A 16,494-nucleotide genomic window follows, 5' to 3' on the forward strand; every position below is an offset into this window, starting at 1 on the left:
GTTCACTCAGAGTAAACTCCTCCCGGTCATGATCCATTTTCATGTTCCACCTGTAAGCGCTGAGGCGACCACTGCTTTCTGAGGACGGAGCGATTCTGTCATATGTTAAAATATGGACACACAATCTCTCCTTTACCGGGGGCAGTCTCTGGAGGCGCTCATTGGAYGCACAGTTCAGATGAGGACTTCATCTGCAGTTCCTCACAACTCTGTAAAGACCTTCTTTTCTCGACTAAAGTTAGATTATGCTTAAATGTTCTGGACCGATTTGAATATCCTTTAAACTGAATTAGATTTATAAATTACATAGACCTACCTTGAAATGACAATTGCGGTGAATAGATGCTACGTAAATAAACATAACTGATTCTATWTACTTATCTAAGAAGGGGTGTAACACATTTGTTACAGGTGGGACAAGAGACCTATTTAAAAAGATCTTGTCTAAACATGCAAAGTATCACAAATCTACTATTGTAACCTGCTTCTATGGGAATTTGTCAGTTGGCAGYATAAATTATAGGGACCTGAATATGGTACGTATCACTAACAGCAAAAGCCAAGACGCGCTTGCTGTTCGGATAAAACACTTGCGCCCTCTGGCGAATAGCTGAGTAAATAGATGCTCTTCGGTTTTCGTTTGCTAAATCCACGTTGCAGTTGGCACAGAGGGAGGCTGGGCGGAAGAAGATAGGTACACGAGCAGGCCTGCAATTTTATAGCAATTAATAATATGACCATTACGGAATAATAAAGCTGTTATCAGTCATTCAATCACTTTATGTATAATATTTTTATTCMGTCCATTCCAAAGTGTTTGACTGAGGTTAAAGCAGACCCTTACATTTGAAATGATAAAACTAAGTTAAAAACTAAGAAAAACTTGATCATATTTATAATAAGACAATAGAGAATTTCAATATTTATTAGAAAAAAAATGCAGATGGAGGCTAGATTTTTATAACTTTTCTAATTTTCTAATTTTGCTTTTTCTAATCCCCCTTGACTGTTTTATAGGTTTACTATTATTTTATCTTTATTTTGTTCAATTACCTAATCAGTATCCAGTCAAGTTTTCCAGAGTTCCGCTAATAATCTGATTATTTGAGTCAAGTGTGTTGAAAGATTTTGTTCTATTTCGTTCTTATGACTGTAAAAGTGATGATAATCACATTTACAACCAACAGCGCCCTCTGACTGTTGTAGATTTCGTTGTAAGAACGCCACAGAGCGCTTTGTTTTCCTCATGAAGGAGCCTGTTGCTAGGAACGCAAACAGCTGTCGCTGGGCTTAGGACCCCCGTCCATTTTTACGTCCACAGAAATGCCGGATTTGAATTTTTCATTATGTCGTAAAATTATTTTAAAAATATATATGTTTATTGTTGATATAGTGTCGTAATCAGTCCAAACTATGATAACCTCTAAAGGTTTACGCATAAAAAGTCAAATTAAACGAGTTAATGATAACTTTTATTGCGAGGCAGTTAAGTAGGTCCACACAACCGTTTCTTCAGTTACTGAAAACACAACTTAACATTAACATTAGGCTTTGTCAATCTCCAAACGTAACAAAAAGCATCGTCGTTAGTCTTAATAACTTGTTTTATGTAAGTTGTACGTTTTGCTCATAACGTTGACTGCCACTTGTGTTTTCACATAAGAGCTACATTATCATCACAGTGTTTGTTTCGGTTCGACCGTTAGCCCGCGGTGGTTCAGATGGATTCTTACCACGTACTAAACCTGGTCGGAGAGGGCTCATTCGGCCGAGTTTACAAGGGGAGAAAAAAGTTCACCGGCAAGGTAAGTTTTCCTTTATCGAAACTTTTTATTCCCATGTTTGTTTGACTCTTCGTCTCGTTCATTTTGTTGGTTTATATCATTAGGTCGTAGCTCTAAAGTTTATGCCGAAAGTGGGTCGGACGGAAAAAGAGCTGCGAAGTTTGAAGAGAGAAATAGAAATTATGAGAGATCTTCGACACCCAAATATAGTCCAGCTCTTTGACAGTTTTGAGACTGAAACCGAGGTACTTTTAACTCTCTGTTTAGTATTGTTGTTTGTACACACACGCACACGCAAAATATATCAAAAAGTATAACCTTTGTAAGAATTTGCAGTCTCYAGACCATTTGCCTTGTCAAAAAATYWATTGTTTCGTTATRATAGGTTGTGGTTGTAACTGAGTATGCAGAAGGCCAGTTGTTCCAGATTTTGGAGGATGACGGACACTTGCCAGAAAGCCAGGTATTCACTACTCAAAGTCATGGCGTGTGTGAGATCCAGAGGCCCACAAACATTGGGGGCTTAGACCAGACCAGAAAATGTTTAACTGTCTCATAACAGCAGAACCAACCACACCTATTCACCTTAGACTTTTTACAGTCTATTATAGAATATTTTAAAGTAAAATGTTTGTTTGCTGTATTTATATAGAGTATTTTACTTGTAATGTTATTTTTGGTTGTTTTATTACCTAACTCTGATGTGTGAAATAACGGAGATATAAAACAGATAAAGCACATGATTACCTGAAGGATGATGCACGTCTGTGACCTCATTTTTTTTTTAGGTTTTCCTGTTTCTAGTTTTGTATTCTGGACGCTCATTCTTTCAGATTATGACAGAATATGCTGTCATAATCTGATTTTTAAAAAAAACAATTATTAAAACCATAAAAATGAAAATCATGAACTTTAGTTTTGCCTATGATGACATTTACTCCACTTGATTGTACATAATGCATATTTGACTCCTCAACATTTTCCAAGGTGCGAGAGATTGCCTGCCAGCTGGTCTCTGCTCTGTATTATTTACACTCCCATCGCATCCTTCACCGTGACATGAAACCTCAAAATATCCTGCTAGGAAAAAGCGGTGTGGTGAAGCTCTGTGACTTTGGGTGAGGTTTTTTTTTTTTTTCCTTTTTGTGTTTAAATGCAGCTATTTCCAAACTTCTTATTTACTCAAAATCTTGCCACAGGTTTGCCAGAGCGATGAGCGTCTCCACGCTGGTCCTGACTTCCATCAAGGGAACACCGCTGTACATGTCGCCTGAGATCGTAGAGGAGAAGCCGTACGACCACACCGCTGACCTGTGGGCTCTGGGCTGCATTTTGTATGAGCTCCACACGGGGGTGCCACCATTCTACACCAACTCCATCTTCCACTTGGTGCAGCTCATTGTGAAAGATCCGATCAAATGGCCGGACACGATGAGCGACAGCTGCATGGTGACAGTACAGCCGTTTAACATCCTAAAGTTTCCAGTCTAGTCAAGTAGATTGAACTGCTGTGTGACAAGCAGATGGAAAAGATATTAATCAGCATGTTACATTTCAGAATCGTCCTTACACATCCCCACCAATACAATCTTATCAGGAATAAAAAAACATACGTTTTCATGTCTTTCACAGAGTTTCCTGAAAGGTTTGTTGACTAAAGACCCACAGAAACGTTTGTCATGGCCAGACCTCCTGCACCACTCCTTTGTTGCTGATGGTGTTTTAGGTAATCTTTAAACCTTTTCTTTTATCATAGATGATATCTGATGATTTCTCTTCTACAAGAAAAATTTATTCATACCATTAAAACACACCTGACTAACAAAGTAAGAATTTCCAACTCAGGATTTTTTTTTTTTTTTTTTTATTTTTTAAGACAATTCAACATTCTTGAAAAACACAGCAAAGAAAGAATAACATTTCTGCTTTGTCTTTTTGTGTTGATGTCATCACAAGAGGTGCAAAGATTAAGCTAGATTGTTTTCAAATCCGTGCAGTATTCATTTGAAATGTTACACAATCTCATTCATAAAGTTTGAAGGAGGCAACTGTTCAACTTCATTGGAGGAAAAAATAAAAAACACAAAGAAATTGTGTTTCTTTGTGTTGATATCATTTATATGTTGATATCAATAATGATATCAACATCATTGATATTTTGCTGTCTGTTTTCTCACTGTGCAGGCAGAAGCTTGTTTTTGAAGGGTAGATTTTATCTCCGTTAAATATTTACAACAGATATTGCCAAAACAAATAGAAATACTGACTTCGATTTATTTTTGTTGGTAACAAGCTTTACATCTTGGACCACGAGTTTAATAGATTTTCCAAAGCTTTAAATAGTTGCTTACATTTCTAAATTGAATAAGTTTGTTTTCGTGGCGATGGCAGTGCTGTCCGACACAAACCTCTTCAGCCCGCTGACAGTCACACCCAGCCCAGACGTGGTGGCCATGAAGCTGAAGCAAGTGGCAGAAAAGTCTGTGCCGACATCAGGAGAGAGCATATTAATGAGAAAGGCCAGGGAGCAGATGGAGCTCCAAAAGAGAGAGGTTAGCAGTGACGGTGCTAAAGCTAGCCAGCGGTAAATTTTAGTGTGTTTTTTTTTTTTTTTTTAGATCATTTTCAGATGCTCATTTAACCTGTTTGGTGTCGCTTAACAGAAAAAGAAGGAAGGATGTGAAAGAGTGAATCCTGCTGCAGTAATGGCGTCGCCTAAAGCCCTCTCCATTGAAGTCCCTGCAGCTTCTGGCCAGTTGGCCACGGCAGTCAATCAAAGCATGAACCTGAAGAGTAAAACACGCGCCACACCAACACAAAGGTTTGTTTCAGGAAGCATAGAAACTAATGAAACATGTACAGCTGAATTATACTGTTACTCTGCTCATTTTCTCACCAGGGGTCAGATCAGCAGAGACTACGAACAGGAGTTTCCCTCTGTTGAGGTCGGGCCGCGACTCGTGCGCAGAGGGAATGACGGACCAGCCACACTTCGCAGGCAGGTCAGCAGCTTTCACTCTGCTTTTGCAATTACAAACTTCAATATTATAATATTTATATTTTGTTTTGGATTTCATGTAACAGGTTATCATAGAAAGTGAACCACAGAGCCGCCAATCTAATGTCTGTTCAGAGGGATGTGGATACTTTTGCTGTGATTTACAAAGTATTGAGACAATTGTCCTGGGAAAATAATTTCTTCTTCCTTCAGGATGTTGCTACTGAAAGGCACTGTGAGAATCGTGTCCAGGAAACAGACCTAAGCAGGCAGCAGAAGAAGCTCGTGAACTACAATGACGTCATATGTCAAATTAAATCCAGCATTAGAGCATTTCAGGTTCAGGTGAGTGATTTCATTTTGTTTCTACAATGAATTACTTGGCGATTCTGTCCTAACATAACTTAAAGGTTACTCTTGTTCTGTTCAGCTGATAGGTGTCGGTGTTATAAATGTGCAGCAGATTGAGCAGGTGCTAAAAGTCCTACGTAACTTGATCGTGACCCCTGACCTAGAGAAGTCTCACCACATCAGCCATGAACTTAAACTACCACAATCCCTCTTTGAGTTGATCAGAGATTCTGTTTCAAACTCTGACTTTATCAAGGTTACTTTTCTGTAATACAAGCACACCTAAAATAACCCTTGTTTACTAGAAACCTCCTGATTTTTTTTTTTTTTTTTTTTTGTATTTTCTCTTCAGGAGCAGAGGAATGTGCTTACTCTTGGAGAAATTATTAAATTTATTCTGTTCTACTGGGAAAGGCATCGTGGTTGGGTGGAAGACGAGCCCAGGTTTTATTCCTTTCTTTTTTGTTGAGTACAGCACAACTACAGGCTGAATATTTATTTACATACCTTCCTCTGGTTTCACCCTGCAGACTGGAAGAGTTCACTGAGCCGCTCAAGACGATTATCAGTCAGTCAAATCTTACTGCTCTGGCAGTAAGTACTCTCTTCAATCAGTCCAATAAGCACATTTTTATAACATGTTTGGATTTTTGGTTTGTTGTTTGGAAGTAAAAAGTCTTCTTCATCTGTGTTGATTTGACCATGACTTGTGTTTTTGTGTTCCTGACAATATTTTATGAGATCAAGCTGCCCCTTTTAAATCAGATAAGATTTTGATGCTTTTTCTCTGTTTTTTTTTTTGTTTGTTTTTTTTCTTTAGCCGCTCGCTGCTTCTGTTTTATCTCTCTTCACTCTACATGGTGTTGATGTTTTTGTTGACGTGGAGAATTTGACTTCCCTGCTGAAAATACCTCCCTCGGTACCAAGCAATACGTCATTCATTACAGTCTATTCTTTCCTGCACTTGTTTATAGCATGTTTGTTTCTGTGCACTCTAAGCCCCTGGTTTTACCGCCTCCTGGTTGGGGACTGTATGATGGCCTCCTCTCTTTACTCCTACACGCATTGTCTGAGGTGAGGCGCCGGGTAAGACGCACTACATTTTCAGCAATAAATCTCTACGCATTGTGAGTATCATTTATTATTTTCCTCAGGATGACAACGCTTCGGTCTCATCTAAGTTAAATCCACTTGTGTTCTTGGATTTGTGGAAAAAAGTTGGTTCTTCGCTCACAAGCCCAACGCCAAACCTGGACTTATTTTCAGCAGATGGTAAAACCCAAATCTCAAAACGTTTTTTTTTTTTTTTTCCATTTACTATTGTACATGTTAATAATGACTTTTTCTTTCTTTCTTTTTTCAGGAATTTACTCCTTTCTGTCTATTGCGCTGCTCATCTTCACAAAGGACCTGTACTCATGCATTCCTCTTTTTTCTGACAAAAAGTCTCAATGTGTAWACACGCTCTGCTGGTTGCTCAGCAACGACTGGTTAGTGTTTTACAACGCCTTGTAAAGTACTTACACCCTCAACTTTTCAGGTTTTTCTTTTTATAATAGACCAGTACCAAGTAGTGTGTTAATGTGATGTGGAAGGAAAATGATGCATAATTAAAAAAAAAAAAAAAAAAATTTTTTTTTTTTTTTTTTTTCAAATTAAGATGTAGAGTTTATTTCTCTGAGCCAAAACCTTTTAGAACCGTCATTTCTGCCCATTCTTCTTTGCAAAATATCTCTTGCTTTGTTTGGATGAAAATTGCCTCCAGTCTCTAGGCAGATTGTGCTATAAAATGGCACAATCAACTAACTATGTTGCCTTCAGTTGGTATGAAAATGGTGCATATGTTAAAAATAATTAAAAAGAAACTGGAAATTGGGAGTCTGTCTCTTTAACTCTCCCGCAGTCTTAAGAAATGGGGTCATTAGAACTCCACAAGTGTTTTTTTTTACTCTGTACACGAGCCGGTGGGGTCACACTGACCTTATGTGCGCTAATTACTAGTTTTTTTTTTTTTGTGCGTATGTGGTTTCGGGAATTGGCGATCTGACTGGACAACACTCCCCTGTTTCCCTGCTGTCCGACCGTGACATTTGCYGCACTCTTCCTGAGCGCCACACTAAGAAGCTTCGGCTCTTTCTGACACTGCCTACAGCATGTCTTCACGACATTATGCTGCTTTACAGCCATTCTTAGGAGTGTCAGACTGAGAAGTAGCTCCTATGTCAAGTTCACCAGAAATGCTKTTCTACCACGTGTTTGATAATTGCTGCTGCTGCTAGTCTGCAGGAGCTGTGCGGCGCAGACTTTAGGTAAATAGGCGGTGTATTGTATTAGCAAGCATTTAGGCACACCTGAATGATTAACATGGGAAATTTAAGGATTTCCCAACCTTGGTTTTACATAACAAACTTCTCCACGGTTTCTTTTTTTTTTTAATTTTTTTTATTCCTTCCACTTTTCAATAATGCACTATGTTGTGTTTGCCTGTCACTTAGAATCCCAGTAAAATTTTCTGAAGTGTTTTCCTAATTAAACCATTTTGGATTAGAAGTCATAAATCCACAGAGCTCCAGCACTGCGAGCTAACAGCATCATCATTTATACCCTGCAGTCCTCATTTATCAGCCAAGCCTCCCTGTGGGACAGCCGACACGGAGCTGAGCTGCGACTCTCTGTCCACGTTGAGCTGCCACCTGCTCTGCTTTCCGTTTGCTCTGGACCTGCCGCYACACACCATGGCCGCCGTCCTGCAGGTGTATGACAGCTGTCATGTTGCTTCCAGCCTCCTGCAGGTCAGTGGCCTTCTCTTGCTCCTATAAAGACCTCAATGGCAAACAAAAGTCTGATGCAACACACAATGGCTCTTGCAYCGTGCTCCTCTCTGAGAAGCAATACTTTACAATTTAACATCTTTGCACTTTGCAAGTCAAATGTTGGATGTGTGACAAGCGCTCAGATTTTTTTTTTTTTTTGTGGCTTTGCAGGTGATTCAGACATTCCCTCCTTCTCAGCTGGAGCTGCCTCTCTCCCTGCTGAGCCGTTTGCTGTTGTGTGATCCTGAGCGCTCCGTGTCCCACGTCGGAGGAGGTGCTTCTGGCTTTTTTTCGTCAACTCAGAGCAACCAGCTCTTCCCGTCCAAAACTCCCACCGCTGTGACCAGAACTGCCAGCTCTCTGCTCTCTGACTTGCTGCGGCAGGATGAGCTGTGGGACTGTGCTGTGGAGCTCCTGAATCTCTTGTCCCAAGTGGCCCGCTKCTCCTCTCAGCCCGCTTCCCCTCGGGTATCTGTCGAGGCCGCGGCGCTGCAGCAGGCGCTGACTCATCCGTACGACCAGATCAGAGCTGCCACATGTAGGTTTGTGGGGAATTGGGAACCATTCGGGGCTAATGGAGCGCATAACCTGCAGGCTGACATTTTCAGACAGATGATAGACGTTCTTAATGACTCCTGCACACAGGTGCGGCGGACGGCCTGCAGGGCGGTGGGGAACTGGCTGGGATACGTTGCAGCAAAGTTTAAAATGGGAGGAAGCTGCAGTGACTCTTCAGGGTGGGGCAAAGAGAACAATGGCAGTAAACAAGCGCATTCACACGTCGGAGCAGCTGGTGACGCGGTGACGGAGCAGATGTTTGCAGCCAGCAGGATGCAGTGCAGCGGGGAAGTTAACGAGAAGAGGGACGTCAGCACTGCACCGTGTCCCTTAGAAGTGTGCTGCACAATGTTTGGACGACACTTCTGACTGCTTTAARCATGAAGTGGGAATAAAAACTCCACAAACCCCGGTAAAAAAGAAAAAAGAAAAAGCAATTTCCCAACATTTCCAAGCTGCAGCGACCTGCTTGCTCCTTCAGCTTTTTCTTCGATTTAATCKCTCAARWMTTWKTCTGTAGSMGTCAAACTTATGTTCAGCTTTCTAGCAAACRCCTAAAGATTTTAGTTCTTKACAAATGTTTATGATTTTATCCACCTGGAGRAAGTCTTTTTSCATCTGAACAAAACATCACCAGATCATGATGCTGCCACCGCCACATTTCACAGTGGATAATTGTATTCTTGTAATTGATGTGCAGTTTTTGTCTTTGTTCCCAAGTTAGCCTAAAGTTCAAGTTGGGTTTCTGCAAAATGTAGCACATTCTTCTTCAAGGTTTTAGGTGATTTTTGTCCGGTCAAAATCCCTTTTTTATTTATTTCTGGAAGAAAATGTTTGTGTCTTTCAACCATTATCGTTAATGGTTGAAAACACATGGAAACATGTAGACCAGAACTGCCTGTTGGTTCTTTACTGTTGATTATTTGCAACATCTCTACAAGCAAACTCTTTAGCTGAAGGATGCAAATGYCAAGAAAAACGTCCCAAAACTGCTGACCTTTWTTTAATGTTAAATAACTTGACTTTGGTTAATGGCAGGTGTAAGAAAACCCGATACTGAAACTCAGTGGTTCAACAAAGGAGCTTAGGATGTGAACAGGCAACAACCAGGTTACTGCAGCTTTTGTATTCTTCTTTACTTGAACCTTGTCACTCATTTGTTTGTTTCCAGTTTCGCTGTAYATGAATAAAAATCTCATTAAAATCAAACATTTAAAGGATTTATCATTCTACTTTACATCATGAAAGCTCTGCATTTTAACAAGCAGGTGTAGACTTTTTMTATATTTSTTCCACCATGAACTTAGTCACGCCTCGACTATTTGTTTACGTATTAAGTTGTGTTTTTCGGTTTGATTATTCCTTAAAACGTTTACAGGCGCTAAGTGTCAAACACTGCGTTAACTTCAGCAACAGCGACAAATGCCAGCGAGATCAAATATCTAAACGTAAAACGAATTCAGATTGCTCTTAATTGGTTGTTTATGTTTAACAACTATTTTCTAATGACGTTTTCTCGCGTTTAAATATCAAATGAGAGATTCAAGGTGAAGCATTTCTTTTTCTAAGTAAGTCCTTCAGACAGTCAGCGCTGGCTCAAAATGGGAAWCCGTTTAGCAATCACGTTCATTTAGACTTTTCAAACATGCATTTTTGTTTTTCTTCGAGGCGATAATGTTTAGAAATTAATACGACAAAACACAATACATTTAAATCATTATGTCATTTATTCTATATAGGCAACTGCAAGATTAAGATGATTTGAGTGCATTTKAATGTCTCTGTTCTTTACTTCTAAATGAATTAAGGGTCGTTTATTGCAACAAAAAAAAATTTGGGGAAAAAAAGTATCTTTAATAAATATTTTAAACCGCAGAAAGAAACATATTTTACGTCACGGAGATGTGATGTTTACTGTCACAGCGGAGTTGTTTTCAGTTTTGAAATAAAACAGCCGGATCGGGCTGCCTATGCGGAGTTTTAGTGACTGGTTTTATTATTATTATTATGTGAACGGATTGGACCGTAAGTCATTTTTCATTCACTTTTTTTTTTTTTTGTTTATTCTAAATAGATTTAAAGTGCTAGTCTAAGATCCTTTTGTATAAATAAAAGTGCCCAAAGGATGAACGCACGGAGAAAAAACAACTCATCGCCAAGTTTAAATGATTAATACAGAAAATGCTCGTTTCATTTCTTTGCATTCGCTTCCATTTAACAAGAAACTAAAGACTCGAAGACGATCAGATTAATAACGTTGGGTGAAAATTAAACGCGTTTGGTTTTCTTGTTCTTGTCCTGCGGCCCGTGCTTCWATCTACAGAAACCGAAATTATCCAACTAAAGGAAAGGAAGAAAACTATTCAGGTCAGTCGTTTTTAATTCAAGTCCTGTAGGTTGAAAGCCATTTCTATTCCGAAAGGTTTAAACACACACACACACACACGAATTAACACACGGGTTCAAGTTAATGAAGCTTTTTATTCATGTATGTATTCCTTTTTTTTTAATGGAAAGTTTACACCACACAGAAAAAAAACATACATAGTGGATACATCGCTTCAAAATTACAAAGAGATACAATGAGTTGTCGGCCCGTATTTTTGGTTTAAACATGTTTCGTTGATAGTACACCGCAGGGGGTTAAACATCATGAATCCCAAGCCAAAAAAAAAAAACAAAACAAAAAAAAAACAGACAGACAGAAACACAAAGTGCAAATAAATGATTGTCTAAAAATTAAATGTGCAAAGAAAAAAGGAAAAGCTTTGTAAAGTAATGTGCAAAAGAGTTTCTATTAGAGAAATAAATGACTTGCAAAATATTTCACACGGCCTAAAAATAAACATTCTGATGAATTTGTTTCTTTTTTCAACATTTTTTTAGAAAAAAAAAAAATCAACGCACTACTCCCTGAACATATAAAAAGTTACAAATTAGTGCAGCTCAGCTGGAGGCCTATAAAACTTATTGCCTTAAGCAGTTTAAGGAGACAATCCTCATTTCTGAATCTCTAAATATTCTGTTTCAGAGAAGGAAAAATACATTAATGGAAGAGCATGCAGAGAAAGGCTGCTAAAACACCACTAATTACAATATGTGCACCCAGATATAAAAGTATGTTTTTCAATCCAAGAGGAAAATATGAAATCCCACAGAAGAGAGAGAGAGAGAGGGGGGGGACAAAACCGAAAAGCTTCAAGTCTGTTATCTCCTGCCATAATTATCTACTGATGTTTGTAGATCTGGAGAACAGATCATTTATCCTGAGCTGCAAAACAGATTTATTTATTTATTGCAAAGTAAACTTTACAGCCATAGCACAACAACATCTCAGTTTACTTTAAAGCATTTAGGATTACACTTGTTTTAATTGAACATTTCTTGCAGCAGTTGCTGCAAAATGTTGCAGTGATTTGATCTGTTGTATTAAGTTATGAAACACAAGGGGAATTAGATAGTCCCAAATATGATCATTAGAGCAACACAAGTTGTTTAAAATATATCTGAAGTCGTATTTAAATAAGAAAAAAATATCAGACTGTTTCACAGAACTTTCTTTAATTTTAAAACTTAACAGTTCYGATAAGTCTATGTTTCACCAAAACACAAGTACTAAYCCATCTACTTCCATAACTCTTACAGCAACTTTATTTCAAAAGTAATAATTAAATAGGAATWAAARGAGACTCTTCAGATTCTATTGCTGACATCAATTTCAATGTAAGGCTAAAAATAAATATGTAACCTGCTGTTTAAATGACATTACAACCCCCACCACAAAAAACCCMAAAAAAMCCCAAAGTTATTCAGTAGATTCAGAGAAAGAGGAAGATCTGTTAAAGATGATTGTCAGGTAAAGCATTGCAGCGCCACAGTGAAGGCTCAGGTGATTTCAGTGCCAAAAACAAATGAGAAAGAATTGATTTTAAAATTAGGAAAACAATTCACATCAGCAAAGCATGCAGTGGCCCCCGCATCATAAAAACAACACCAACGGAAAAAAAACAAACAAACAAACAAAAAACATGAAACATTCAGTTCACGAGAAAACAAATAAAAGTTGCGCATTTTCTCGGCTTTGCCCGGTCTGAGTGTACTTGCAGTCGTGCGGCGTTACGCTGTTGTGTCCTGCTTGAGCCTTTGGCTGCGTGCCTTGTAAACTTCGATCAGCAGGTCTTTGACGTACTGGATTTCACGTTCCACGGACTCTGCCTTGTCTCGCAGCTCGCGGTTCCTCCCCTCCAGGCAGTGCAGCTGCTCCTCCAAAGAATCTAGCTCCGCCCTTTTTCGCTGGCGATACCTAAGTCAAGCAAAAGATGTTGAGTTTTGTTTGTTTGTTGCTTTGTTTTTGTTTTTTTTATCGCAAGTCATATGAAAATTGTTGGTGCTTTTAAAGAAATTCAGTAGGAGCAAAGATTTTACCTATGAGCGGCGGTTTTGTTCTGATCCCTTTTCTTTTGCTTTCGCTCGCCGCCTTCGTGTGGAATGATGTCTACTTCGTATTTCACAGCGCAGTGGTCTTCTCTTAGCCTGCATGTCTGCCTGTGCCCTGAGCTGTCCAGATTCAGACTCTCCCTCGCCATCAGGAAGCATTCTGGGGCCTGATCGTCAAGGTAATTGCAGTGTAAATCGGGTTGTAGCATCTGCAGACTCTCCGTTTTCACCTGCTCGTTGATGTTCCCCAAGAAGCTGCTGAAGGCCTCGGACTGAGGCGTCGTTGGAATGTAGCAGCTTTCACCGCTGTCGGTTTTCCAAGACACGGTGGCCTTGGTCACCTCCACGCTGGCCTTGATGCTGCTCAGCACCTCGCTGTTCGCGGTGCCTCCGCTGACCTCCCTCATGCTGTACATCATCACATCCTCTTTCTTCTGAGGAGGGTCCAGTGTTACACCAAAGCCAAACCCGCCACCAACGACCTTGGCGCCACTCATCACGTCTTGGGTAAAGCAGCAGTTTTTCTCGTCTTTGGATAAGCCAGCACATCGTCTGACCTCGATCGCATTGCCCAGGCAGTAGCTTTTCCCCACCAGCTGCTCGTCCTCCACGGAGCCGTAATTACTCGTCAGGGCCACAGCAGAGTTACCTGAGTTACTTCCTTTGGAACCCAACACGTTGCTTTCGTAGCCTTCGCCGAACCTCACGCTCTCCAGAACTCTTTTCCTACCACACCCACTGGGGCGGCTGCAGCTGTACGGGGCATGTCTAGGAATTTTGGATCGCCCTATGGGCCCACCACAGATGCTCAGCAGGTCCAGCTCCCCGGTTGCCAGGGTAACAAGAAGTGGGTTGGACTCTGATTGGGTGGACGCAGAGTACGAGGCGTATGGCAGTTGACTGAATGGCTGAGGACCCGCCGGCAGTGGACCCCTGTCGCATTTTCCCAGCCTCTGCCCTTTCTCTGGCAGTGGCTCAGACAGGAAGTAGTCCTCAAGCTGGGCGAGTTCCTCTTGCAGCAAAGAGGTCATGACCTCCAAGTCAGAGGGCACCTGGATATCATTCTGAAGGGGTGAAGGGGGAAGGGAGGCATTGGTGGAGGAGGGAGGGGAAGGAGGATTTGGGAGGTACGAGGAGAAATCCACTTCTTCCGTCATCCAGTCAGTGAGACCATCACCTACAAAGGAGGAGGAAAAATGTTTGGAACAATCTGTTAGATGCACAAAATGTTAGAGCTAAGAGGAAAAACAAAAGTTTAAAATATCAAGCTAGCAGTGCAGGCACAATTTGATCGACAATCGTAAATGCAGAACATTTTTCCTGAAGTCGCCCGGCAATATCGACAAAACAATCGTAGCTAGTTTTTTACTTACTGTTCAAGAAGGACGAATGTGCTGCAGTGCCGAGCCCACCTGAAATGGGGAAAAATATAAAAAAAACGCACTCGCTGCGACTCACCAATTAAATGCGGGCTCTCCTCTGACACCTCCCCCCTGCACCCCTGTGATTGGCTGTGGTTAGCCTGTGGGTGAGAGAGAGCGAGGGGGTCTGCCGGGCAGACACGAAGAGTCCTCCAAACATGAGCTGATGTTGCCATCATTTTGCCTGTTGACGCCTTGATTTAGTCCGAGTCCGAGCACACGCTGAGAGCGAGCGGGGTCTGACAGATGGGCCACAGAGAGCAGGGCAGGGCGAGCATAATGAAACCTGCAGGGACAAGAGGAGGCAGGGATCAGAACGCCGTGCAACTTAGAAAACATCCGGATTGTTCAATCAAGTCATGGAACAACCAGTGACAGGCAGTGCTTCCTTCAGCAAGTAATGTCCACACAATGACATGTTTTGATGAGATGTGACAGGAAAGAAAATAGCTACAAATCAGAAGAAGTTACATGCGAATGCCCTTAATTAAAGAACCAAAATGCACTACCTCAAATAAAAGCTATTGTAGCAAAAAGTGATAYGGAAGACACGACTGTCTCCTTTGGATATTTAACTGGCCCTCAAAGCAAAAGTGCAAAAAGTGCACTTCACATCTGAAAACACGTGGGACCTTTCAGTAGTGCTGTCATGGGCACCACTGTTGATGTAGAAACTCCACAGTAACCATGTGTCTCAAGTGAGAAGCACCCTGGTGGTTAAATGGGATTAATGCAGATCAACTGCCTCCAATCCAGGTTCATTTTAAATTAATCCTCTGCTTGATCACTTAAACGGTTCAGATTACAACAATGACAATTTATAGGCTGTTACCAGGGAGTCGTTTAATTTTCATAATCTTACACAATAACTGGGCAGTAAGTAAGTAAAATAATTTAAAACTATTGGGACATACAACTGAAAAGTGACAATATATGCCTGGATTTATGGTACATCTAAAAAGCTGAATGCATGCATTTACACAAAAGTACAGTTTAGCAAAATATATATATATAAACTCTTATTGAAGTAATCACAAAAAACAGTGACAACTGGGCAAACAAGAAGTTTAAAATTAAATAGGAATTTTCAAACAAAGTGGGAAGTAAACAAGTCAATGACATCCAATGGTCAGCCATAACAACAACAAAAAAAAAGAAGAAGTAGAAGAGTTTGACTTACTCCATTCTTGCGGGAAAACTGTAGAGCACTTGGGGGTGCGTTGCTAAAGCAAAGCACGACTTCGTTTCTGGTCCAGCGACGTCAAACAAGAACTTAAAGAGCCATGTTTAGCTCCGAATAACCCGGAACGACGCACAAAAACAGAGAGGAAAAGATGCTGCTTTGTTGTGGTCGACCTGTAAACTGAGGAGCCGACTGACCGAGACAAAGCATCAGTTCATTCACACCTAGCAACCGACTGCGTCACCGGGGTAGAACGTGTTGTTGTTGTTCTGTGTAGATCACTCCGCCCACTCCCTCCGCGGAGGACCACCGAAGGACGGCCCACTCTCCCAGCTGTTATTAATGACTTGTTTCAAAAGTTGTGATTCCAACATCTCAATTAAGTCATTTAAGACGCATTCATAGTTTAGTTATGTCAATTCTACGTCATGCTCTTGCCGTGAAAACACAGAACGTTTAGTTTTAATAATTCAGTTACTGCAGGGTTTTGATGAGATGTAACGGTGACAAGCTAGCAACGTCAGTTTCTAAACTCAACGGGGCAGTGCTGTTCATAACCAGCAACTTAAACAGCGTCTCTCCGTAGTGTACATAGAATTCAGTTTACCATAGACCACGGTATATTGTTGTAGACGTACTATTTTACTTTTCGTGTTCAGTAGGGGGCTGTTGCAGGTCCGTTGCATCAGTGGTTTTCGCTCACTGTGATTGGCTGTTCGACCTCTTACTGCCGCGCTCTCATTGGCTGGAATAGGGTCGCTGTGAAATATGATTGGATAGTGGTAGGCAAGGCGAAGCATCAATGTTGTCTTTTTTCCCTGCAGTGCAGACGGTGCACATGTTTCATGTAAACAAACCGGGTGTGGTGACAGGTACAGCACTTTTCCACACTAACAAAAAGCTGCACTTTAGGTTTCAGTTTTAAAATATTAGTTCTTATTTTTGATAA

General features: G+C 40.6%; 2 protein-coding genes across 5 annotated transcripts; one reads left to right on the plus strand and one right to left on the minus strand.

Annotated features, from left to right (window-relative positions):
- Positions 1 to 91: 91 nt before the first annotated feature.
- On the plus strand, positions 92 to 8,998 carry stk36 (serine/threonine kinase 36 (fused homolog, Drosophila)). 4 transcript variants are annotated; one of them, XM_008427679.2, is made up of 21 exons: positions 975 to 1,609; positions 1,707 to 1,805; positions 1,889 to 2,029; positions 2,170 to 2,247; positions 2,772 to 2,902; positions 2,984 to 3,233; positions 3,417 to 3,510; positions 4,176 to 4,336; positions 4,448 to 4,605; positions 4,684 to 4,786; positions 4,996 to 5,127; positions 5,213 to 5,389; positions 5,486 to 5,577; positions 5,664 to 5,727; positions 5,954 to 6,052; positions 6,133 to 6,207; positions 6,288 to 6,405; positions 6,497 to 6,623; positions 7,745 to 7,925; positions 8,118 to 8,484; positions 8,592 to 8,737. In XM_008427679.2, the coding sequence occupies exons 1-21, from the start codon at positions 1,463 to 1,465 to the stop codon at positions 8,651 to 8,653; spliced, it is 2,856 nt and encodes a 951-aa protein (XP_008425901.1). In that variant the 5' UTR covers positions 975 to 1,462; the 3' UTR covers positions 8,654 to 8,737. The 4 variants fall into 4 exon arrangements, with proteins under 4 accessions (XP_008425899.1, XP_008425901.1, XP_008425900.1 ...); XM_008427677.2 differs by lacking the exon at positions 975 to 1,609 and adding an exon at positions 92 to 211 and having other exon boundaries at positions 8,118 to 8,998; XM_008427678.2 differs by having other exon boundaries at positions 1,703 to 1,805; positions 8,118 to 8,997.
- A 1,977-nt stretch (positions 8,999 to 10,975) lies between these two features.
- atf5a (activating transcription factor 5a) lies at positions 10,976 to 16,222 on the minus strand. The gene is made up of 4 exons (XM_008427681.2): positions 15,543 to 16,222; positions 14,400 to 14,648; positions 12,930 to 14,118; positions 10,976 to 12,807 (listed from the first exon to the last, which is right to left on the minus strand). Exons 2-4 carry the CDS (start codon positions 14,539 to 14,541, stop codon positions 12,621 to 12,623), a joined length of 1,518 nt encoding a protein of 505 aa, XP_008425903.1. The 5' UTR covers positions 14,542 to 14,648; positions 15,543 to 16,222; the 3' UTR covers positions 10,976 to 12,620.
- Between the last annotated feature and the right edge of the window lie 272 nt (positions 16,223 to 16,494).

Source organism: Poecilia reticulata, linkage group LG14, assembly GCF_000633615.1.
Source record: "Poecilia reticulata strain Guanapo linkage group LG14, Guppy_female_1.0+MT, whole genome shotgun sequence".
In the NCBI taxonomy this organism is placed as follows: Eukaryota; Metazoa; Chordata; class Actinopteri; order Cyprinodontiformes; family Poeciliidae; genus Poecilia; species Poecilia reticulata.